Source organism: Elgaria multicarinata, chromosome 6 (assembly GCF_023053635.1).
Source record: "Elgaria multicarinata webbii isolate HBS135686 ecotype San Diego chromosome 6, rElgMul1.1.pri, whole genome shotgun sequence".
NCBI classification, from domain to species: domain Eukaryota; kingdom Metazoa; phylum Chordata; class Lepidosauria; order Squamata; family Anguidae; genus Elgaria; species Elgaria multicarinata.
This window is the reverse complement of record NC_086176.1, coordinates 66,053,414-66,080,381: the sequence shown is the minus strand read 5'-3', so window position 1 is coordinate 66,080,381 and position 26,968 is coordinate 66,053,414. Positions and strand designations below refer to the sequence as shown.

The following is a 26,968-nucleotide window of genomic DNA, read 5'->3' as shown; positions in this document are numbered from 1 at the left end:
AGTGAGACTTAGCTGCTTCTAAACTTCCTTAGCAGTTTGCAGCTGAAATTTTGGCAAATCAGTGATTTTTTTGCTCTTGCAAATTTCAGTGGCTTGACAAGGACACGTCATGAGCTGGTGAGGGGTTATGTTGCCCACTCGTGTTTTAAGGATTTGAAGGTATGCACAAGCAACTTGAATTGATCTTGGAAACAAACAGATAACCAGTGAAGATGGTATAATTCCAGAGTTATATGCTCTATCCTGCCAGCTCTAGTCAACATCCTGACAAGAGCATTTTGGAAGCTTCTGGACCCTTTTCAAGGGCATATTACATTAATTAGCATCCTATTCTAAGAGAGACCCCATCCCATACATCATTGGCTATGCTGGCTAGGACCTGTTGGGAGCTGCAGTCCACCAACATCCGGAGGGCCACATGTTCCTCATCCCTGCTATACAGCCATGGACAATTGTACCCTGGTTGTACAAAAGGGATAGGTACACCTATTGTATATCTAGCCCTAGATTAACTGATCTCCCAATCAATTGTACTTCGGTCTTATTTGGACTGTGTTTCAGTTTGTTCATTCACATCTAATCCTTCACTATCCCCAGACATTGGTTCTTAGCCTCCCTAGGATCTGATGAAAAAGGGAGATAGAGCTGGTTATCAGCAGCATACTGACACCACAAGTCAAATCTCTGGATTATCTCCTTCTGGGGTTTCATGTTGGTGTTAAGAAGCATGAGGAACAAGATAAAACCATGCTGCACCGCATAGACTAAGGGCTATGAGACAATACAGAAGTTTCCAAAAACCAACTTCTGGGACCTGCTCTCCAAGAATAACCAACTGCACTTAAATCCCAGCCCCATTCCAGCAAGGCGATCCAGAAGGGTGACATGGTCAAGCTAATGCCATATAAAACAATACTTTCACATTTACATTGTTTTAAATATTATATAAACTTTAAAATGTATACGCTAAAAGTCATGTGTTCTACAGTTCGCAAGTAAATATGTAAAAGGCATAAACTTAGCTAGATGAGCTCTTAAAGTAGGTTCTAACAAATGATTAGTTACACTTGTTAAAATATTTTTTAATCAACCAGCAAGAGTTTGACTAGAGAAAATGATCAGAGAAATCTAAGCAGTTTGGAGTTTCTCTTAATTAAAAGAGAAACAAAGATATTGCTAGTTCTCACTCCAGTTTAATAAAGTGAGAGTCTGGATCTGAACACTAATTTTAAGACTCTTTGACCCATAATTTTATTATTTAAACAGAATACGATACCTTCTGTGTACCTTAAGAAATGGAAGTCATGTTCTTTAATTTAAAGTCAATACACTTCTTGGGATTTATTTATTCTTGTGAGACGCATGCTTCATGGATGAGTTGCCTGGATGAATTCAGCATTCATTTGCGTTTCTTACATTAGGCCAGAGTCACTTGACCTTTCCCATTCTCAGCTTATAACACCTCAGTTACAGTTAATGTGAGGGGAACATACAGGGCCAGTGCCAGACTATTTTGTGCCTTGGCCATGGCGAGCTACTTGCACACACACACACACACAAATTGCCAACTTCGATTCAGCTGTTCAAGAAGAGTTTCTGAACTATTATATTTTCCTTTAATTATGTTTTTTCTTAAAACAGCTAATTTGTATAAAACTGACCCTTAAAGGTCAGTACTGCGCCCTTCTGAGGTCTGCACCCTAGGCGGCTGCCTAGTTGGCCTAATGGTAGTGCCGGCCCTGGGAACATAGCACCAACGTGAGCAGGGGCACAGTTCAAAAGGTAGAAAAAGGGGACAGAAGGCATGCAATCTTCAATATTATTAATCTGATACCATTCATGGGTATTCACTGTAAACACCTATATGCCTGCACAAAATAATTTGGTACAAATTGACCGAACAGATGAAGATAGGCTTTGTGATATAATACAATGGGGACATCAGTTGTTCATGACAACAATAATAAAGTCACTGGTATCATTAATTTGATAAATTTTTGTTTGTGTATGTTTTTTGGTTGTAGACTCAAATCACGTAGTATCTGTATCTGCAATGTCATCTAGCGTGCAGACATATTACTTATGTTATGAATGTCTCGATCTGCCATAGTGACCCTTGCTAGGGAAAATTTATTTTGAGTCTTCCAACTTACAACCAACACAAAAACAACTCAGACAGTTCAGCTAGTAGGACTTCTTTCCTACTCCTGTTTGAGAGTGTAAGAAGGTCAAAGCAAAATGAGCAAGTTTATTAATTTTACTTACTCAACTCTGTTAAATATTTTTTGGGTTTTCCAGGAAGAAGAAAGGGTTTTTATTTTCTTTGATTAAAAAAATTATAAAATATGTTGCCTCCTACTGGTGTTTAATTCAGTTAAACAACTGACTTAGCAACCACACCAGACTGTATACTTTGGGCCTGATATACTTTGGACCTGATATACTTTGGCTTATATGAATGCAGGTTGATTATTTATTCAAAGTAGAGAGGGATGGCCACTTGCTAGAGAGTGGGCATTTGCAAACACACATCCGAAACAGCAGATCAAAGTAAAGGGAGAGCAGACCATTTTGAGACTTTGGCCATGGGATAGAACATCATGCTTTCCTGAATTTTGGAGTGAGCTTACAGAAAACTGGTTTTTCATGCATCCATACAGGACATTTTGATGTTTTCAATTCTTATTGTTGTGAATTGCCCCCCCCCCCAAAATTTGTATTAATATGTGGTTTAGGCATTTTATAACAATAACAACAGCCTCACCACTACCATGCTACTACTTACCAAGTATGCAATTTCTGTGTTTACTTAAAGAAATCAAAGCAAGGATGCACATTTGGGTAGAAGCAGTCTCTGCAAGCGGCAAACAACTCCAATATTTAGACTGCTCTCTTTTTCTATGGCTACTTTGCGGAGAGGTAAAACTACATTATGGGCACCCTACAGAAATAAGTAATTACCTCATTTACTAATGACCTGCGAAAGATAAAAATCCATACACATGTCATTTCTTAGTTATTGCACTGCAAAGCAGCACAATCTGTTAACTGAATGCATTAAATATCTAATTTAATTAAACCTCTAACAAGCCTCCGAAACCCCACTGAGAGCACTTTGTTTGATTACAGACATTGGGCTGAAGTAACAGCCCTATTGATCTCCTCAGCTTCAACTTCTTTTATCTACCCAATTTAATGTGTGTAGAACAAAAACTAAATTTTAGCAAGGGCTCCTTCCTCACCCTCTGGGGAAATAATATGAAGTGACTTTTGGTTCAGGGTTGCATATATAAAATATTTAGTAGGTCAAGGAAAACATTTATTTGTGTGGCAGCTATTGACTGTATTACAAATGCAAATAAGCTCCCTAGTGCTCACCATTACACAGTGTGGCTGACATGGACATCTGTAATAAACAGACTCCTCCAGGGGGAAATAAACTCACTGTTCGGCAAATTAGCATATGGCTTAAAGCACAAGACTTTGCTATTTTTCAATAAACTTGAAGGAAGAAAAAAGGCAGAAAATAATGTTCCATTCTCTGTTTAATGATTTGTAACCTGTTCTTTATATGTTGTGTCCAAATCTTAATGGTCAACACTTCAGTTACCATGCTGGTTTTGCTTTCCCAAGAGGGCCCCAATTTGATCCAGACACTGCTCATCCCTCTTAGATGGGGTCAATAGATGTGCAGTGGAATCCAGAACAAAAGCACAGTGAGGCCAAATTGTTACTTTTATGTAACACATTGCCATAAGATGTGGTGAAAGTTAAGATTGAAAAGGCAATTAATCACATTCGGAGAACATAGGTCTATCAAGGACTCTTAGCCACGATAATGATGGAACATTCAACTTCAGAGGCAGTAAGCTACTGAATGCTTGCTGCCATGGGGAGAGGTCATGGTATGTCACCTTCAAACCTTGCTTGTGGTCTTATTGGGGAAATCTAGCTGGCCACTGTAGGAAACAAGATGTTTAACTAGATAGACCTTTGCCCTGATTCAGCTAGGCTCTTGTCAGAATATGTATGATGAATGAAGCAGTACAGTAGGCCGGTTGAGAAGCACAAGGTATGGCAAGGCCTCGGGATGAAAAAAATGGGTGCCACTAACAGGCTGTGACCATAGAATAGAGGTGGACTGTCTGGACAGGATGAAGATATCAGGGAAGACAGGTCACTGAAGGGCATTTTTAGAAAAGTAGAAGGAAACAGTTAGAACCATTGAGTTCTAAACTCATGCCTAAAAACTCATTTTGAAAATATTAATTAAACATATACAATGTTTGCAATCTTGAAGGCCTTTAGGATGCAAAAGGAGGCTATTGCTCCCACATCTTTTTCCATGGAACTATTAAAAGCAGCAATTATTCCTCCCAGTTTACTTAAATCAACACTTCTGTAATGATATGCATGGAACTGTGAATTCTAATGTAGGCTAAGTCCATAGTCTTTTCAACATCAGACCTCTGCCTGATTAGGCCTGCTGTGATTTTTTGCAACAAGATCATGAAATCCAAACCAATATGGATATTTGGAAGACAACCAGCATTACAGACATGATTACAAAATTCCTTTCTCTACCTGACCAGTGTGATACAAAGTTATTGCAGTAAATGAAAAAAAAATCTAGTTTATTTCCATTATCACATTTTAGCTCTACATTTATTTTAGTTAGCTCCCTTTATCTTCTATGCCCACTCTTCTGGCCTCCTGCTTTCTCACTATGGCAGGCTGCTGCTCTGGTGATTAAGTCTCAACAAGATCATGGTTAGGACATCCAGCAGATGTCTTTCTAAGCAGTAGGAAGACAGGCCTATATACGGAGGCTAATTTATCTTATTAAGATCAGCTGTTAGAGATCACAATAGAAGAAAGAATCTCTGATAAGTAATTGAAAAGAAGGGAAAAACGGGGGGTAAATGGTAGAAGAGCAAAACACCTGAACCTCAGAAAAAACACTTGCCTGGGCCATGTCCCAAAAGCTGGCATAAAGCACCATTAGATTGCTATAAGGCTAGATGAAAACAGAGCACCCCCTTTCTGGACAGTTTAAGATGGTAGATCATCTTTATCACCATACATGAATCAGCTTTAGATTGGATCCCAAGCATAATCCAACAACCTTTTTTAAAACAACAACAACAACACACCAACCAAACAACAAAAACAAACAAACCCAAATGCACAGATCTGAACTGAAACTCTTATAAGAGGTAACAATAAATACATTCCCACTGCTAAGTTGTCTTCTTTAAAACAAAAAAATATTTATTTATTTGCTTAATAGATTTATAGTCCAATTGCAGAGTAAAATCCTCACTAAGAGAATTACAACATACCTTAAAATATGAAATAAGTGAAAAGGCATGTAACAGAATTTTGCAGTGCAACAATACATAAATGCCTGCAACTAAAACAAAATACTTAAACATAGGTGGAATGAGGCAGGTTCCCTAAAGCTACCAACATCTAGTCGTGTCAGGGTTAAGGCCATGGAGCAAGGAAGAGGCAGGCGTGTCCAGCCCTCCTGAGCATTTTGGCTGCAGGATGATGAACTCTCAGATGAGCAACACCTGGAAGGCTGAGCAGGAATAGATCAAGCAAGCAAGGAATAGAGCAGGCAAGGCTACACGCTGCTTTAAAAGGTTTGGGATAAGAAGGGAATGAGGAAGGTCAAATGGAAATCCCACTGTAGAGAAGGTAGAAGCTGCTAATTGATTCTACTGGCCAAAAGAGCCTGGTACCTATACAAAGAACTGGGAGGCTCTATTTCCTCCCCAAGCCCTCTCCGCTTCTCCAAAATGGGGGCAACGGAGGTCCAATGTAGCAACCAAAGTTTGGCCTGCTCTTGGTAAAGATAAACAAGGATGCAACAGCAATCTCTGAGTTTTGGTGTTTTTTCATTTCTTTTTTCTTGGTGATAGAGAGATTGGGCCCCTTCAAAGAAGAACTATACCCGTGGTGCTCTGATGACAGATGGACTTCTATATACACTCATACAACTGCTCTGTGCACTTTTAAAAGGTTTCAGCTCTGGTAATCTAATTACACAACACAGCAGATTACATATACAATCTGTTTCGGTAGCTGAACACACACATTAGACTGGGCTGGATAGAAACTTTGCTGAGTGAGATGGTTTGTGTAGCTGAATAAAGCAAGTATCCAAATAGCAAACAAGAAAGCCTAATGCGCAATAAATGCACTGAGAAATCAGTATTTAAAGGACAGGCTACTCAGACAATGAAGAAAGGAATCAAAATATAACTGAAAATCCTGTCTCCACCATATCTCCAGTTACATGCAAAACAAAGCTTTAGTGAGAAGTAATATACACATATATACATAAAGCTGAAAAGAATACTTCCCACACAGATGATTTATGGCACATTATTATCTCTATTCAAGATACACTAGTGATATTATACATTTGTTGTTATCGACCATGCTGTAGTTTCAGTTACTTCTGTAAAATCAGAGTCCATATAACTAATAAGGATAAGCTGAACCAAATTCAAAGATAAGACACATACGCAAGCCATTAAATCATCAGTTCAAGAAAATTACTTCCAATTTAAAATAAAAAAGAAGCTGCAAACAAAAATCAAAACAACCAAAACTTCTTTTTTTAATTGGGGTGGGTGGTGGGTGTGATGTTACTCTGGAATCTGCTTTATCTACTGACATGTATGAGCTTGGGTCTCCCATGTTAACTGCTAAATCTCAGATGCTCCAGAATATCACAGTTAAATTCTTCATAAATTTAACTTTACAGTATCTCCGATACACAAAGAAAGACATGCCAAGCATCAAGCCTTCCAAGTTACAACATTCTGTATGTGAGAATGTGTGATAACCAGATGGTGCCAGGCAACTCGGGAAAACTCTGGGAGCACCTATTAAGGGGGGGGGGGCGCAATGTAGAAACCATCAGAATGATCTACAAGGTAGAAAAGAAAGGAAACACAGAATCATTCAAGAGTGAGGGGTGGGTGAGAATTGGGAAATGGAGCCTGCAAGTGGAAACTCTGCCCACTTGTAGCTCCTTATCATTATTATTTATTATTATCTATTTCTATACCACCCCATAGCCGGAGCTCTCTGGATGGTTTACAACAGTTCATAAAACATACATCATTATATACCCACAATTGTGTTTAAATAATAAAACTGTTTGTCATTTAAGTGGTTGGCAGCCTTACCCTTCGGCGTAATCTGTCTCGTTCTTCCCGGATTGCATTCATGGTGGCCTTGGTTCTATTTAGCTCCTCCTCTTTGCTGCACAGCATCGCTGTCAGGCTCTCATTCTCTTCCCTCAAGCCTGCCAGTTCCTTCTCCCACCGAGATCTCTCTTCAGCCAGATTTGGATACAGGTCCCGCCCTAGCACTCCTTCTATTTCTTCAACTGTCTGTAAAACAAAAAGAATTAGACGGAATATTAAAAAGGGAAAATAGCTGACATAGAAACTCTGGACATATTATTAACACCAATGGACACATTATTAGCTGGTCTTTCCATTTCTACAGAGGCAATTTTCATTCAAAAACATGCTATCATTTTGCTTTAGATGCGCCACCATTTAATCTACCATCAACAGATGGGGGTCAAATGTACCCCTACAGCACGGGGACAGGGAATCATAAAACTTTTGTGATGGGTTTCTACCACTCCATGCTCCATTTATCCCCCACCCATGATAAGGTGTGGATTGCCATATGGTGTTTCAGGACAACCCTCCTCTCCACCCTCCTAAATCTAGTGAAAAAACTATATTTTATTCTTATGTTTGGGGGTCAATTCTATCCTTACTGGAATGACTGAGAAAAGTGAAAACACACGCAGACACACAGACAAGAACATAATGTACTGGGGGTCAAAGTGACCTTCCAAAATGCTGTTTAAATTTAGTAGTTACTCTTCATTTTTACAGATGCTCAGGCAAAATCCTGTAAAATTTCTTGTAACAAAAGAGTGCAGAGGAAGAAAAAACAATATTTGGTCTACTTTCATAATAGACAAATTAGTCATCCTTTTTCGTACTACAAATAGCATTAGAGGTCAATACTATTTCTCCCCTCCTCCTTCCCAATCCCTTTCCTTTTGTGTCATGCTTTTTAGATTGTAAGCCTGTGGGCAGGGACTGTATTAAGAAATTTCTTTGTAAGCTGCCTTGAGAGCCTTTTTCACTAAAGGGCATAATAATAATAATAATAATAATAATAATAACAACAACAACAACAACAACAACAACAACAACAACAACAGCAGCCTGCCTAAGTTTACAAAACCTCTTTATAAACTTGGATTGTTAAAAGTCTCGTCCCAGACCCACTTAGAATCTTCCTTGTGACTTAGCGAAACTAATTTCTTCATTATAGCTATTTGTGAGTTTCTCTTGAAAAATACTGACTGTTTCTGCTTTGAGGGTCATTTTGACCCTAATTACATCTGCAAATGTTTGCATGCAACCCGCACTCTCATTTCAGCAGTGGCTAGACTTCATGACAACTCTCAATCAAGAACCTTTAGAGAGGAACATACCGTATTTCTTCAATTCTAAGACGCACTTTCCCCCACATATAAACATCTCTAAAAACGGGGTGCGTCTTAGAATCACGGGTGTGTCTTAGGGTTTTCTTTTCCTGTTGGTGGTACTGAAATTAGTGTGCGTCTTACAATCGATGGCGTCTTACAATCGAAGAAATACGGTAGTAAGATGCTTTATACTGAATGAGACCACTGGTCCATCTAGCCCAGTATTGTCAGCACTGACTTGCAGTGTCTCTGTGGGGTTTCAGACAGAGGTTTTTACAAACCTACTTGAAGATGCCAGGAACTGAACCTGGAATTTTCTAGCTTCGACTATTGGGTGGTATAGAAATGCAAGCAATAAATAAATAAATAATAAATAAATAAATATAAAGCATGTGCTCTACCACTGAATTACACCCCCTTCAATTTTCTCTGTTTGCTGGATAATATTTGCAGAATGTGTTATTGAGGGTTGCCCTCAGGGATCTTTTTAACCAGCCATTCCCAGCAGCCAAGAACCTTAGACTAGACAGTGGCTGAAAAACTTACAGCACATTTAAAGAGTTCTGAACAGAATATAACAGCTGATAACATTTTAAATGCTAGCCAGGGGTTAGCTAAGGAAACCTGACTTAGCTTGGCATTAACAAACAAACCAGAAATTCATCCAGAGTTCCTTGCCAACAAATTCAGAACTGTCAAAAGCAGCATTTTTGATTTTCAAGAAGATTTGACACTTGTAAGTCATGGGCCAAAGAAAGGAAGGGCCGTTATTCTCCTTTTTTCAATGCATAACAATGCAGCAATCTCAGACCACAAATCCAAGCCTTAGATTTTTCTTTATATTAATAAAACTAAATGTGGCTATATGATCTCTACATACAATTCCAAACACGTGATGAAATAGTGGCCAATGGCAGGTGTTTCAAATATAATGAATATTGCCTGCTAAAATACCTATGCTGTTTGGAAGACGAACACTTTGTTCAAGTGAACATCCCAAAAGACATCTCTTTCTAATAGACCTGAATCTGTAGTTGGTAAAACCCTGGACTGAGGAACATAGGGTAGAATCATAGCCAACTTGCCTGGGATAATGAGAGGTACCTTCAGAACTGGCAGGACAAAATTAGCAGGTGTCTTTGTATGGGCAATGACAAAAACTTGGAGCAATAATGTGCTTCATCTAACCATTTTATCTGTCCTACTATTCATTCATTCATTCACTCACACTATTTCTATACTGATTCTCCTTTGCACAAATCCCAAAGTGGTTTACAACAAAACCATAAAAAAGAAGAATATAATAAATACACAATAATACAATATTAGAGATAGTTCAAAACAGCTCATGGCTTGGAAAAAGCTGAAGTTAAAAGGTACATTTTCAATAAACACCTAAAACATTGCTGCAATGAGGCCTGACATGCCAGAGGGGAGGTCAATCCACCAGGCATGTGCCACCACAGAGAACCCGCATCTCTGTGTTGCCACTGAACTATAGGTTGTGGCACAAACAAGAGGGTCTCCCTTGAAAAGCAATAGTAGTTTGAGAGGTTGGTTCAGGTAACCTGGACCTGAGCTGCATAGGGCTTTGTATACTAGTATCAACCTCTTAAACTTAGCTCAATAGCAGACTGGCAGCCAGTGCAGATCCTTTAACACATGTATTATATGTGCTTGGTAAGCTCCCACCCCCAAGTCATTAACCTAGCTACTGCATTCTGCACAAGCTGGAACTTCTGAATCAGTCCTATGGGCATCCCCACAATGACTGCATTACAAATCCAATCTTGAGGCTATCCATGCATAGATCATAGGGGGCATGTTATCCCTGTCCAGGAATGGATACAGCTGGCATACTAACTTAAACTAAGAGTTGGACTTCCAACGACAGCAACTGATCCACAAACACCCTCCAACTGTGAAGCTTTTCCTTCATGGGGAGTGCAACCCCATCCAGAGTTGGTAATTCCCCTAATTCTGAGAGTGTTTTAGATGTCTCAGGATTCAGTTTCAGCTTATTGGTCCTTATTCAGCCCAGCATTGTGTTCAACCACTGATCTAGGTCATACATGGCTTCTTCTAATTTAGATATACTGGAGAAATAGAGCTGGGTGTCATCATCATACTGATGGCATCTTGCCCCAAATCCCCTTATGACCCTCAATGCTATTTTCTAGAACTGGCTCTGTAGATAGGAGCAGGACCACAGATCATATCTACAGATATGATCCAGGAAGATACTATGATCAATGGTATCAAAAGCTGCTGAGAGATAAAGTAAGAGTTACAGAGTTGCATTCCCTCTCCTGATAAAAAAAAACATCCTCAGGGTAACTGATTCTGCCCCATAACTGGACTCAAATCAGACTGGAGTGGGTCTAGATAATCAGTAGCCTCCAAGAATACTTGTAGCTGAGTCACCACTAACCTCTTGAACACTTTGCCCCAAAAGGGGGTGTTCGTACTATTGGCTCTTTAAGGGCAGGAGGGACCACAACCTCACACAATGATGCATTTGCCACTCCCTGGACCCACCCAATCAAGTCCCCTCAGTCAACTTGAATAACTGGATTGAAAGTTAAAAAATAATTTAAAAACCCTGAAACATCAGTTTACAGAAAAAAGTTACAAACACTTTTAAAAACAACAACAACAGAAAATGGCCATTTTCATTTACATCTTGTAATACTAATGTAGGCAGCAGCAAGCCACTGGCATTTATATAACAAATTTGCTCACCAGGCATTAAAGTACATCAAACACACTAATTAAGCTCTAAAATGGGCAGCAGAGTGCACTCCACTTAATCAGTCGATATATGAAATAGACTGCTGCTTTCATGAATTAAAAAAAGCAAAGCCACTGTTAACCAGATAAGCTGCCAACCATTAACAAAAACATTTCAGATCATTGACTGGTAGTTGTATATGGATTGAAGGGGATTACAATGTACTTTCACTGGAAAGAAGAGCCATGGAAGAGCTAAACACCATGCAAGTCTGCAGCCATTCTGAAAGTGTCGGCTGCTCCAAAGTTGACCATTTAAGCAAAGCAGCAGTCTGGAGGCGGGATTGAGCCCGCATGCTAGAGCGCCCAGGGCAATTCCGCCTGCTCTATACTGGAAGCTCTATGATTTAGCCCCATTAACCACAGGTGTGTGTCAGACATCACCTTTAATCAAATTTAGTGCTGCTAACCATGCTGCATAATAGGGTTAGTGAGGCTGACCACAATGTAGTTAACAGGTGTGCATGGTTAGGGAAAACGTGTGTCACATGACACCATTAACTATGCTGCTTAACCACAAAACAGTTTTAATGGCATGGTTAATGGTGCCGTCTGAACAGGGCCAATGTAAGATGGGATTTGAGGAAGGGCAGAAAGTATATGAATAATCTTTTATATGCAAAATACATGAGCTCAGACTTCTGTCTTCATAGAACTTTTGAAAGGGCTCTTTTATCCTTCCCTACAGACTACATCTCATTTATATCTAAGTAAACAAAACACTTGTGGTATACCACCTCAGAGATTTACTGAGGATTTCTGTCTGTTCAAGGCAGGCTCCAGTGGGGTAACCACAGCTAGGACAACTCTTGACCTCAGATGTGGGAAGTAAAAGAGAAGTGACAAAATGGAGTTACTGGTTTCCAAACAAGAGAACCATGGAAAAAAGTACAACACTTATGACAACAAAGAACACAGCAGAATGCAAAATTATTGAATGGAAAGGATTCTGGATACAGGCCATCCTATAAAATGTTCTATGCAAAAAAAATTAAAATCACATTTCTTTAAGCATCATGTTATTTTAGTTCTTGCTCTCTGAGCAGGAAAATATTTGTTATTTTTTAAAGTATCAAAACAAAACACAACTTAGAAATGAGGACTTTAATAACTAGATATTAAACTCTTGTAGCTAAGGCACATACGAGGAATATAGCTTAATGTTTGGACAAGGAGGTCTTTTCATCTGTTCTGTTTCTCATTAAAAAAACCCTTAGCCAATGCAGAATGATTTCTCTGTTTTAGGATATCTCCCACACAGGGTGCAACTGAAAAAGATTGATGAAAACATGGAAATCAAACACAGATTCTCCAAAGGAAACAGCCAATGAAGACAAATACACTGATTTCTTTCTAATATTCTCTGTAATATATCTTTCAAGAGAGCTGCTACAGATGTTCTGTTCTTTTAATTACTTGCTAGACTATCCAATGTTAAAGCTGAGTTATACATCATACCATGCCATCACTGTCACAATAGTAAGTGAGCACTACTGAAATGGTTCACAACAAGCAGGCATACCTGGCCCCTCGGGGAGGGGGCCACAGCTCAGTGGAAGAGCACATGCCTTACGAACAGAAGGTCCCAGGTTCAATTCCCAGCATCTCCAGGTAATGCAGGAAAAAATCTTGCATGAAACCCTGGACAGCTGCTGCCTATCATTGGCAGTACTGGGCTAGATGGACCAATGATATGATTCTGCATAAGGCAGCTTCTTACATTCTTATGTGAACTAAAATAATGGCCTCCATATGTTTTGGACTGTAACTCCCATCAGTCCCAACCAGTATGGCTAATGGTGAAGGATAAGGCTCTCCCACACTAGAGGCATTCAAGAGGCAGCTGGACAACCATCTGTCAGGGATGCTTTAGGGTGGATTCCTGCATTGAGCAGGGGGTTGGACTCAATGGCCTTGTAGGCCCCTTCCAACTCTGCTATTCTATGATTCTATGATTCTATAATGGGAATTGTCATCCAACACATCTGGGGAACACCAGGTTGGAAAAGGCTGCTTTAGTCATAATTCAGTTTTCTCTAGGTCCTATGAGAACTTCCCCCCTCCTTGGTTCTTTGTTTTCTCAGTTCCCTGCCACCATTAGCCCTTTTTATACCTCTGTATCCTCCGTTTTCTACAGGTCCCTGTTTTTCAGCCCATTGTGCAATTGGTCTGCACTGAATCTGCCTTGCCACACTTAACTTACCATACCTCAGTTTCCCCTACCTGCCTAGCATATCTCTTTTTGCAATTACCACACAGCCCTGCCTATCCGTAGGTCGCATAACGTTTGTTCTCTCAGCACTCTATTCTCAACAGCAATTCCGTTTCACAACTTCTTTAACTCCGTTTCTCTCAGGAGCTGGTCTCCTGCATCTATCCTTTCTTCAGGTTTTTTTTCTCAGTTCTCTTTTTCTGTCTCTGGGCTCCTGTCCTTTGATTTTCCTCTCCTCCATCCAACCTGAAGAAGGCCTCTATGGCCCCAGAGAATGCCAGTGATTTCCTCCCTGTTGCAGCCACCAGTGCCCATTTCCTACTATCCTTAAGCTCTGTGCTGTTCAGCCAAACTAAGCTGGACTTTCACTTTTCTCACTGAAGTGGCATTATTCCTTTCTGTTGTATTGCCAACACAACACTCCTCAGTAGTAAGAAAGTATACAAATATTCCATGACATGACAACAGTTTGTCCGATGATAAGAGTAAGTTGCAAACAGGGATGCAGGGAACAATTAGCTTTCATCCTCGTTTTATATATATGGTTTAATTACTGTTGATAAAACAGGCACTCGTTTGCTTACTTACATCAGAGCCAAGTGATGAAATTCTTTTTGATTATCAGATGAAAGATAGCATATAAGTATAAATAATTCTACATTCCGTTAAAAGTTGCACAATAAGACTAGCAACTAGAGAATGTTTCCACACCTTAATGGCTAAGTCACAGTGTTCACTAGCAGTGGTGAGCTGTTCAATGTGTCTGTCCACATCTGCCACAGATAAACTGCAGCTGCTCTTCTTTCTTCCGCAGACAACATTCTCCAGCCCTGTAAGCACTCTCTGCAGTTCAGAGTTCAAGTCACTACAGGTATCTGTGAAATAAAGGGAACATGTCAGACATGCAGAACAAGGCACCACAGAGACAGACCTGCTATTCATCAATTACTTTATCTTTGGGTGGGTGGAAATTGTACACCTGTAAGGGGTAACTCAACTCGGCAAACATTTCTTGTCACAAACCTAATCAAACCTAATCTTGAAAGTTACTAATTTACTGCCGACTAACAACTGGGCAGCCTTGAAAGCCATGTGCTTTACTTTCAAGATCATAAGATACTCACAAGCTAACAAAGGAGTCTTTCATATGTGACTTGACTTGGCTCAATGGTTGGTAGGCCTCTTCAGCAATGATTTTGTGAAGCATATAACACAGCAGGCCAGTTTGCACAACATGGCCAGCTCACCATGGGTTATTTAATTCATGATGAGCTGTGGCAAATGTTGGACAACATTTTGAATATGCTACCCCAAGAAGGGGTTGCCGTGTCATGTGAGGGTTAACTGAGGGTTATTTAGGAGTTTAAAAAAACCTTGCATAACCCTACACTAAAGATATAAAATTTCTGGAAATGTTGAAGTCATGGAAAAGAACTGGGGTTTTTCCGTTTTTTTAAAGAAAAAAACGAACATTTTCGGAAAAATTGAAATAATGCAATATTAGCACTTTTTACAGATTGAAAGTCACTTTGTTACTTTAAGAACATAAAAATGTAATTATGTCCAAGTTGGTTTGGCATAAAATTATTTCATTTGGTATATTAAAAGTAGTGTATTTAAACAATTATTACAAATTTAATTTACTTTTTTTACTTTTTTTTTGTAACAAATGGAGCTACAAGCTCCTGAACTGTTAGGAACACCTGAACTGTAAGGAACCTCTTTGGTTCTGCCAGTTTGGAGCAGGCAAAAAACAATTTTAAAAAACAACTGAAGAAACCACCAACATTAGTAACAAAGAAAATTATTTATGTCTCCAGTGTCAAGACATAAAGCCCCCATTCCCATAAAAAGAACTGAGAAAAATGGTGGGGGGGACCAAGATTCAATGAATATGCATGAAATTTAATCAGACTCATTTCCTGACCTATTTGTTGTTTATTCGTTCAGTCGTTTCCGACTCTTCGTGACTTCATGGACCAGCCCACGCCAGAGCTTTCTGTCGGCTGTCACCACCCCCAGCTCCCCCAAGGTCAAGTCTGTCACCTCCAGAATATCATCCATCCATCTTGCCCTTGGTCGGCACCTCTTCCTCTTGCCTTCTACTTTCCCTAGCATCAGCCTCTTCTCCAGGGTATCCTTTCTTCTCATTATGTGGCCAAAGTACTTCAGTTTTGCCTTTAATATAGCTTTCAGTATTAGTTTCAGTCTCTGCTTCCATGGAAGTGCCCCCTAGAGGCAGAAATGCATCTTCCTCTTGCATTTGAGAGTTGTAGTCTCAGTTTGCAACCTAGGACTTGTTTGTCCTTGGTGCAAAGACATTGTAATAATCTGATACTGTACAGTTTTTAGAAATCATTTGGAGAAGTAAATATCTGAACATTTTATTCATCATGCTAAAATAAAACATCCCGTAATCCGTTCTTTCTTCATTTTTTTCAATTTTTCAGAAAAAAACCAAAAAAAGGCTTCGGGAAAAAATGGAAAAAACCCAGTTTTTTTCCAGATTTTTCCAGTTTTTTTCCGGGCCTTCACATCTCTACCCTACACCAAACCAATGTGAGAATTGTTTAACGCTAAAATAACCCTTGGTGGCTGGGTTCACATGACATGGCAACTTCTGAATGGGGCTTGCATATTAAAAATGTAGCCTGCACATGACATGGCTCATCATGGGTTAAACAACCCTTGATGAGCCCACTGTGTTATATAAACCAGGTCAGTATTACTGGGACCAACAAGGAATACTCCCCACCTACCCCAAATAAGACAGACCAGGAGCCTTCAAGTACCTTTTCTGGTGGCTTCCCATGTAACATGTTTCACTTTTATGGCTTGAACTGCTCTGTAAGTATCTCTGTGGCACCCCGGTTGTGGAATGAGCTCCCCGGAGAGGTCTGCCTGGCACCTACACTGTACTCCTTTCGTCGCCAGCTGAAGACCTTCTTATTCTCTCAGTATTTTAACACTTAATTTTAACTTAAATTTAAATTTTACTGTTCTAACTTTGTATCTTAATCTTAACCTAAACGGCTTGGGGCCAGGTTATCTGAAGGAACGCCTCCTCCCATATGTACCTGCCCGGACCCTAAGGTCATCTTCAGGGGTCCTTCTCCGTGAGCCCCTGCCAAAGGAAGTGAGGCAGGTGGCTATCAGGAGGAGGGCCTTCTCTGCTGTGGCACCCCGGCTGTGGAATGAGCTCCCTAAGGAGGTTCGCTTGGCACCTACATTATATGCTTTTAGACGCCAGGTGAAGACCTTTTTATTCTCCCAATATTTTAACAATCTATAAATTTTAAATAACATGGTTTTAAATTTGTAATTTTGCATTGCTGCTGTTTTTATCTGGTTGAGCTTTTATATTGTATTTTATATTATGCTTTTATACTGTTGTTTTATATTTTGAATGGTTTTAATTTTGTGAACCGCCCAGAGAGCTCCGGCTATTGGGCAGTATAGAAATGTAATAAATAAATAAATAAATAAATAAATAAAATTATATCAATTTTGCTGTGTGGTTTTATCCTGGTTGTGCTTTTTATACTGTATTTTGTATTTGTGCTTTTAACCTGTTGGTTGTTTTATTATGGTTTTAATTTTTGTGAACTGCTCAGAGAGTTTTGGCTATTGGGCGGTATAAAAATGTAATAAATAAATAAATAAATAAATTTGTTATAGCTATAAGTACTGCAACAATGGCATGGCAATTGTCCTAATTACCATAGTAGCAAGTCAGTAGATTATACTGTTAGTTTTACCCTACCCTGTGCATGCTTACCCTACCCTGTGCCTGTTTGCATTCTCTTCCCCTCCTTATTGTTTTACTATGATTTTATTAGATTGTAAGCCTATGCGGCAGAGTCTTGCTATTTACTGTTTTACTCTGTACAGCACCATGTACATTGATGGTGCTATATAAATAATAATAATAATAATAATAATAATAATAATAATAATAATAATAATAGATCTTGCTTTTTGCTTATGGCACAGTGCCTGGACTGCTTATGCTGGAAAGAGTGAGCTGATATAGTCCTGTCACACAGTGGGGGGCTGGACTCAATGGCAATTAATCCTTTGATAAGCAATTTCCTCTTGATAAGTATAAGACAACTACACAAAATGAGAGGCAAGCAAGTATTTCTGATTTTTCTTCTCCTGTTCAATTTAGTGGGTAATGTTTATGGAAGGGCAATTACTTTTATGTTTTCTGGAGTAGCCTAGAGATGTCCTGTGCTTGGACAGCTTAGGAATGCTGGAAGCTATTTGCTATGTACTGAAGAGTAATGACTTTAAAACGTTTTCATACCAGACAGACTTTATTTTAAATTAAGTTCATATTGCTCACCCATCTGTTTTCCATTGTTCTTGCTCCTCCACTGCTGTTCCTCTTAAGATTTTGGTCTTGCATAATTATGGTACTGTGTTACATCCTGCAAGGGATTTTATACCTATGTTTCTGAAACTATGTGGCTACTAGCTGACCATAGTTAAAAACAGAGATTATTTCCTTCCTGTAGAGATCTGTCAAAGTCTGAACATACTAAGCATTTCCCATAAAAATGGAAACTCCTTAACCTTGAAAAGGGTGCAACTTCCAATTAAAGGAGATGGATTTGGTTTTCTGGATCTTGCTCTGTATCACTGGGGTTATCTCTTGACTTTTACTAAATTTTGGTCTTTCCCGGTTATATCGGATCTGCCTTGGTCAGTTTTGCAATCTTCTTGTTTGATTCCTCTTTCTAAACGGATAGCATTTGGCTCTAGGAAAACAAGAATGGATAGGATTCCTTCCACAGTTTCTACTTTTAGAGATGTGTGGTGTTACTGTCATATCATGCTAAACTAACTTTAGATCTAAAAATCAGTAAAAAAATGTTTTTGTGGCAGACATGGACATTTTGTAGTTTTTTTTATCCTTTGTGCCAAATACGATTGCCAGCTATGACTGAATGGCAATACTTGCAATTGCAGCATTTGTTATTATCTAAGTTAGGCCTTTCTGCTTTTACAGCATCAGAGTCTCTGTTGTTATTTAAGCAAGAATGAAATACGGAAATTGATTGTCCCATTTTGCCTAATCAATGGATCACCACTTTGGCGTCTATATCTTTCATGCCTACGGACCTCAGGCTGCATCTTACTCAGCAAAACCATTTGTTTCATGACCACACAATGGACAAGGACTAGATCCTGCAGACCAGACACTCATCAGAGCAGAGTGGAGATACAGACCTGGTTCATATGTCATGACTACCCATGAGTTCAAGTCATGACTGTGTGGGAATGACCAAGTATGTTCAGCTCCCACCTGTTTCTGCTTTGCTAAACAACCCAGGTACTCCCCGTTCCTGGTTGCTTGCCATGATGTCTAACCTGGCACTCTTGAGTTGAGGGAGAAACAACCCAGAGTTTTAACCCAACAACAAACCATGGGTTAAAACCATGAGACTGGTAAAAGGAACAAAATCTAAAGACACATTCAATACAGATTGGCATTGCTTCATAGTATATACAACCTCATTGGAATGGAAAAAGAAAATCCCAAAAGCATTTAAATCCTTTTGGTTGGCATAATGAAAGGTATTTCTTATGTGATGGGTTAACATGATATATATATATATATTCTGACCTACAAATGAAGGAAGGAAATGTTTAAGAATTATATATATTGTAATAGATATATTTTGTAATAACTATAATAGCATCACTAATTTCCTGAAAGGGGGGAGAGGAGGGATATTTATGTTAAGTTTTGTTTTATTTCACTAATTCTGTATTTCTGTACAAAATTTAAAATAAATTATATGAGTTGTTTCTCCCTCAACAACCCAAAGTGCCAGGTTTAGACAGCACAGTGAACAACCCAGGAATGTTCCTGGGTTGTTTAGCAAAGTGAAAGCAGGTGAACAATCTGGAGCTGGCATGTTTGCTCGCTTCCAAGCAATTACAGCTATCCATGGGTAGTCATGATGTGCGAACCAGGTCATATTCTAAAGCTGGCTAAAGGTACTCAGAGCAAATTGCTCATAAAATCAAATGCTATGGTATTTTCAAAGTGGATCAGCAAAAGAAGAGCATGGGATTCTGTTCACATGCAAACAGTACTTTAACATACCTTTAGAAGTCTGCCCTATCAGCTCAACGTAAAAACATTTGTTCTGCATTAACAGCTATTCAGCTGCAAAATATTTCTTTTATAAATACAATTTCTCAGACACAGATGCACCAAGGTGATTGCTGAATTGATAAAAACCTATTTACTTCGCCTGCATTCCTGAAACACCATAACCATTTGTACATATTTTGTTGCATTTTACAAGACAATGCCTTCCACAAATAAGCTCTTGCATTTTAAGTTCTAGCCCTCATGCAGCTTTCCTTCCTGGAAGTAGGACTTTATAACAAGGCCAGAGAGACCCACATCTCAAGGAGAAAGTAGATTAAATCCAGTCATAGGATTTACAACATACAGCAAGGGAGATTAGCTATTTTAGCCCTTGATGTTTTATTGCCTGTAGCAGTAGAGAGGCATATCTAAATTTCCTAGTATATCATGACATGTGAGGGTAGTTTGGTATGTCAGTGAGGTTGCTGCATTAATGCAATGTGCAGTTCTACATTTTCAACTCATGATGAATTTGCTTTATGAGTATATCCAACAAAAGTTTGCACGCATAGGAGAAATGGAAGAGTAAAATAAAACACACATAAAACTATAAGTGGATGTGTATAATTGATTTAAAACCTTGAAAATTTCTGTTGCAATATTCACTACTTTTGTTTGCAAGAAACATATGTAATAATCCTAAAAGGATGTTAAAACTGCCCACTCTAGTTTTGTAATCCGTATTTTTAATGTGTTAACGTCATATTTACTTTACAACAATACTTAAAGTCTTTTGGAACTAAATGTTATACAGATATTTTCTCCATACATCAGTATAAAGCTAAAGATATGAATCTGAACATAAAGTACAATGAATCAGTTTCATATTTATTCCTCAAGAAGAGGCAGAAGTGTACACAAGTCCGGATGCAGAACTGTGCGGGTCAGTATTTTTCTTCAAGGTGAAAATGAATAGGAGGCTGTTCTCCACATGCAGTTTCACATACCTTTTCTGCTCAACAGTGCTATCAGAGTATTGAAAACTGCATCGAATTCTGCAAGTACAGCCGTGCTGTTGAATCGGTTGAAAGTCCCTGTAATTGGCTTTAGGTTTAATGAAATGACAAAAGTGTCAACTGTTTTGGGGACTGGACCATTCAATTTATAAAAGTGTAATCACTGTGAAAAACATTGTTCATCTCATTGCGATGAGTTTGTATGGTTCCTAATATTTTAGACCTCTAGCTAGGAGCCTAGATTGTTTAGCCTGCTCCTTTATATGTTTTGTTGGGAGTGATCATTTTTCAGGGCTGGCCCTACCATTAGGCAGAGTGAGGTAGTCACCTCACGTGGCGGATGCTGGGAGGCAAAAGAAAAATATTGGAGATACCTTTGTGTTATGCAGTGTGCTCTGCACCCCCTAAGTTAGCCTGCTGCTTTTAGGTGCAATGGAGGATGCTGTCCCATCATCTACCAGTCCAGTTGGCTTTTGTACATGGAATAGGAGGAGGTGCCATTTTATTCTTCACTTGATGCAGCAAAATGACTTGCGCTGACTCTGGCCTTTCTGAATAAGTAAGTCTTACTAGAGTGCTTTTAGAGTGTTTCACAATAAGACTGGGGTTGCAGAGGATTGGAAAATTTCTTTATAGAAATGTTTAGTACTCTTCGTTTTTTTTTCTATGATCCATTGTTTTGTTAGAAGGCTACAGTTAAGGTGCCTCATGAATGTGCAAGTGCTTTAATTTGTTATGTTCATTGTCACTGTGACTGGTGCATGATCTAATACTAGAATTTCATCTACTAATGATTGTTATTTTGAAATGAGGGCGCATGACACTAGAATGTAACCATTCCCTGAATAAATATTGCGGCAAGAGGAGTAAAGCAATAATCCCATGCACCTGGGTTCAGGTCTTCTCTATACATCAAGGAGGACACTTTCTTTTATTAGAACAATAAAACCACTGGGAGTTTTTGAAATGAGAGGTATTTAGAACTTCCATCTTCTTACTGATCCATAATATTGTTCGGCCTCCACATGTATCACTTCTCCATTTTTGGAGTGCTTGAGTTTTTCAGTAGGGTAGTAACAAACTGCTGTTGTCAGTAGCTGGGACAAAAGAAAGAGCCCAGTATGACCAGTATATTCCCTAGCTCGCCCTTCAGCAAAAAAAAACCATCTACAAGGATCACATAGCAGGTTTCCTACTACATTTTTGCTATGATAATAGCCACATTCTTGATATTTAGATATTCCAACAGCTTAAAACTGTTCTTCAGAATGGGGAGGGGTGTCAAGATTTTCTTATTAGGATTCTGCTGGTGGATTTTCTAAAGAAAAGAATCTCCAAATTCTGCTTTTTAACAATCTTCAAGATTCTATGCATTGGATACAGATTTCGTCATCCTTAGAGTAGACCATTCAATCAATGGGACAAGTTAGTCATAACTAACTTTAGACTTATTTACTTCAATAGGTCTACTCTAAGAATGACTAAATCTAACTCCAACCCTATATCTTTTAATTATGTTGCAAAGCCTATTTACACTGAACAATAGCATTTTATTCTAGCCAAGCTTCCGGGCATACAAACACTTCTGGGCATGACTCCTACAGTCCTACACTGCCCTTACCCCGAGCCCGGCAGAAAGACCAGATTCGTACATCCCCCTGCTGTGCATTACCTTGATGGCACAGCCTGGCCATCAAGATCCAAATAGAAACTGCATTTGTGCTCTGGCATAAACATATAACAAAAAACAAACATAAAAGTATAGCAAAGAATGTCTAGCTGTAAGAGACAGAGTGTTCATCATGAATCTCTTATACTGAACAATTAACGATTTGATATTCCTGGAGGGAAATATAAGGGGCTGGATAATAAGAAAGAAACCTGACAAAAAAAAAAACCCCCACTCCCATTCACAGCTTTGTGTTGGATATAAGAGCTACGTCAGGCTTATTTAAATTTTACATTAAATGATTTATGTGTTCAGTTTGAGCAAGAAATCCTTCACACCCTCTCCTGTCCCAGTTACCCAATTGTGACAAAAAAAGCTGAAGGTTGGTTTTGTTTTTCATTGGTGGGCTGCCTGTGACTTTGACTGCCATCTTGGCAGTGTTCTTCTTGCTTTGTGGTGTTTTTCTTCCGCTTCCTAGCACAGAAGAAGTGTAAAGTCCATTTGTTTGTGCAGACGTTTCATCTCTGAGATGAAAGGAATAAGTGGGGTCCTGCTTTTTTTAAAAAAATCAATCAATCAATAGATGTGCTCTTTTAATATATATGTTTTCTTACCATTTAAAAATTATTATTAGTTGCTTCATATAACAGGAGAAGCAGGACCCAAATATTTTAAATAAAGTCATCCCTTTGATTCATGGGGCCAAGGAAATTAAATTAAGCAAAGATTTTAAGACAACTGTATCATCACAAACCTAAAAGCAAAAGCTTACAGAGCTTTCCTCCCATGTGTTCTTAAAGCTATCAGCATCTAGACTGAATCTATAACCTTGCCTTGGGCAGATGTACTTTTCAACATGCATCTCCAAATTCCCTGGGCTGTATATAACCCTATGGAACTCAACCAATATTAATCATGTCTCCCTAATATCAACAAACAAACGGGAGATTATAGGCCCTCTATATCAACTTTGCCTTTGTAGCAAGGTCATGCAGTAGTTGAACAGCTAGGATCCGCTTGCACTGGCTGCCTATATGTTTCCGAGCCCAATTCAAGGTGCTGGTTTTGACCTATAAAGCCTTACATGGCTTGGGACCACAATACCTGACGGAACACCTCTCCTGACGTGAATATACCCGGTCACTACATTCAAATCTAAGGTCCTCCTCTGGGTGCCTACTCCAAAAGAGGCTCGGAGTGTGGCAACAAGAAAAGGGCCTTTTCGGTGGTGGCCCCCATACTATGGAACGATCTCCCTGACGAGGCTCGCCTGGCGCCAACACCGCTATCTTTCCGGCACCAGGTTAAGACTTTCTTCTTTGCCCAGGCATATGGCAGCACATCTTAATCACCCACATGTTTAGTTTTTAATGGTTTTTAATGCTTTATGTGTGTATGTTCTGTGTTATAAAATTTTAAATTTTGTATACTTGTTTTTTTCTCAATTTTATAATTTCTGTAAACTGCCCAGAGAGCTCTGGCTATGGGGGTGGTATATAAGTGTAATAAATAAGTAAATAAATAAATAAATAAATTCCTGCATGGTAAGCCTACATATGTGGGTGGCACATCATCAGAAGTATGGCTAATGATCAACAACTCTCTCTTTTGTATTTTGGGGGGAAATATTACAGAGTCAGTCTGCATGCAATAGTTTGTACCGATTCAACTTTTGGTGTATTTTATTGATCTGTATGGTGATGTGTTGATTCTTGTACTAATGTTGCTCCCCGCCTCGATCCAAAGGGAGAGACAGGTAAGAAATAATAATAATAATAATAATAATAATAATAATAATAATAATAATAATAATAATAATAATAGGAAAAGCCTGTCTGAGTACAAGCCTTTTGTATCAGCACGGTGACTGATATAAGTTACAGCAAAATTAGAAGTATGTTCCCCCTCTGAATTAGGTATTAATGACAGTCCAGAATCTGCAAAATGTGCTTCAACATTCTGATTCACTCTGCCCTAAGAGTCAAGAGTACGATTATTTCTACAGAACATGCTGGCTGTAAGCCTAGGCTTTGGAACCACAAAACCTGCTGGAGTTTGACAAAAAGCATCACTATCAGAGTCACTGTGACACTAACAAATGTCCTTAACACTTCACAGCTCGACCAAATGTTACTTTGAAACTGCCATCTGTGCAGAAATTACAGGGCTTTCTGAAAGCAACAAGTCTTGGAAGAACATTGCTTTTTAATTTCCCTTTGTTATTTGATCTTGCAATACTGGTGGTCTATGGATTATACAGTTATAGCACTACATCAGAGAAAACAAAAATTACCAATAAATAATAAATGAGAAATATTTAAGAAAAATAAAATTGCTACATACACTTAAAAATCAATGGTTAACACCTTGTGGAAATTAAATGGACATGCCAGAATGAATGGATGGTTTATTTCTGTATTTTCCATTCATTCATTCATTCATTTATTTAATATATTTTCAACTGCCTTTCAAGACCCGGGTATTCTTTACAATATAAGACAGTAAAATTTAATACCGAATTGTAAAAAATAATAATTATATGAAAAACAATTTTAAAATAAATCAGTTAAAATAAATCCCATTTCAAATGCCATAAAATATTTTCAGTTAAAAACCATAGAGAACATACATTTTTTTAAACTTCCCCCTAAAAACAATCAGAGGCAAAGCCAACACTATCTCTTTCAGGAGAGAATTCCATGGGGTAGCATCCACCACTGAGAAAGCCCTATCTCTAGTGCCTGCAAACCTTATTGATCTAAATCTGGATGTAACTAAGGCATGTGTTACTGAAATCTAGGTCTGATTTCCCTAGACTGGGTTGTAGCTGGTGTGCTAACTGAACTTGGTCAGAAGGACTCCTAGCTATAGTCACCAAATGTACAAGTTATGGACTTGGTCCTTCAGGGAAAGGGCAATCCCATCCAATACCAATGAACCCCTCTATCCAGATCAGAAGATTTCCCTATCCAAATACTTCTATCTAGTCTGGATTAATCTTTAGTTTGTTTACACGCACCCATCCCAAAACTGTCTCCAAACATCTATTCAGCAGTTTCGCAGCTTCTTTGCAATTAGTGGGTAGAAAACAAAGATAAAGCTGTGCATCATCCACATATTGGTGACCAAACTTCTGGATGACTTCCTTTAGCAATTTCATGTAGATACAGCAAGAGTGACAAGATGGAACTTTGCAGTACCCCACATGACAAAGGCTATAGAGCAGAGCAGACACTCCCCAGCACCACCTTCTGAGAGTGACCAGCCATGCATCACTTGGGCCACTGTAACACTGTGCCCCCTAAACCCAACTCAGCCAGGCGATCCAAAATTATACCATCGTAAACGGTATTGAAAGCAGCTGAAAGGTCACATTCCCCTTATCCATTTCTGGACATAACTCATCCACCAGGATGACCAAGGCTGTTTCAGTCCCAAAATTAGGCCTGAATTCTGACTGGACTGGATCTAAAAAATCAGTATCCTCCAAGGCAACCTGTGTCTGAGAGGCAACCACCAGCTCTAGATTCTTGCTCAAAATGGAAGTTTAGACACAAAGCAATAGTTATCACAGACTGAGGGATTGAGATTTGACTTTTTCAGGACTTGGCCTTACACCAGCTACTTAAGGGCAATACACACCATTCTCTCCCTCATAACAGCATTGATTTCTGAGATTCAGACTCCCAAGCCTTGTCCTGACAGAGTTTAAAAGCCAAGAAGAGCAAGTTGCACAAGCTGAGAAGTATCTACAGCAGTAGATATTTGTTTATAGAGTGAGACTCCTATTAATAATGAGGTTTTTGATTGCCTGCTGCAAGTGAGTCTCCAGCTACAAGACCCTGCAAGGAGGCTAGTCCTCAAATAAAAAACAAAGGATCAAGTCCCTTTGCCCATTTTAGGTGATGTATGTTTACTGTCTATATTAAGAGAAATGAAAGTTGCCAAACAGACTTATCATCTAGTCTGCCTCTGCTGCTACCATATTCCTTCCCTAAAGAGCTGAGAACAAGAAACTGGGATGCTGTAAAATGTTTGTTGTTATGATGTATTGTTATTCAGGAGAGCTTGCTTACATGTTTAACTCTATTAATAAATATGCTACCATATCCCTTCCCTTCTCTCTGAAGGTTTTAATTAGTCTTTAAAATGTCATAATAGATTTCTGCTGCTGCTTTGAAACATATTCAAATACTGCTCACCCATGTCAGCTGTAACCATAGTTGACTGGTTCTCTGGGACAGAAACAGACGTTTGATCTTGGTCCATGCTGTGGGAATCTTCATTGGCCTCATGCTGACTGTGACTAAGTTCTGAACGCAGTTCTGAATATTCATCTTCTTCCCTGAGGAGTGAACAACAAACAAGTGTTTTTTCTCCCCAACTACTGAACAGAAACAGCACAAATGTTGTTCCTATAATCACAGCATCCACACATCAACCCTTTCTATGGATATTCTGTACTGCAAAATCCACAACACTGTGGTCAACATATAGACTGTGAAGCTCACAAAATTCACTCCCACCCCTGCGTAGTAGACTATATTTGAGGCCCAGTATTGGGCAAAAGGTGGGATACAAATAAATTAATAATAATAATAAATCTAGGAAGCACATATATTTATGAGCACAG

At 38.9% G+C, this 26,968-nt stretch overlaps 1 protein-coding gene across 2 annotated transcripts in view; it reads right to left on the bottom strand.

Annotated features, from left to right (window-relative positions):
• Positions 1-26,968, bottom strand: part of MCC (MCC regulator of WNT signaling pathway) — a 238,381-nt gene that overhangs the window by 42,772 nt on the left and 168,641 nt on the right. For both annotated transcript variants that reach the window (XM_063129519.1, XM_063129520.1), the window contains 3 exons: positions 26,538-26,680; positions 14,253-14,416; positions 7,206-7,412 (listed from right to left, as the gene is read on the bottom strand). In XM_063129519.1, coding sequence (XP_062985589.1) covers positions 7,206-7,412; positions 14,253-14,416; positions 26,538-26,680 — 514 coding nt within the window. The remainder of the gene's footprint in view (positions 1-7,205; positions 7,413-14,252; positions 14,417-26,537; positions 26,681-26,968) is intronic.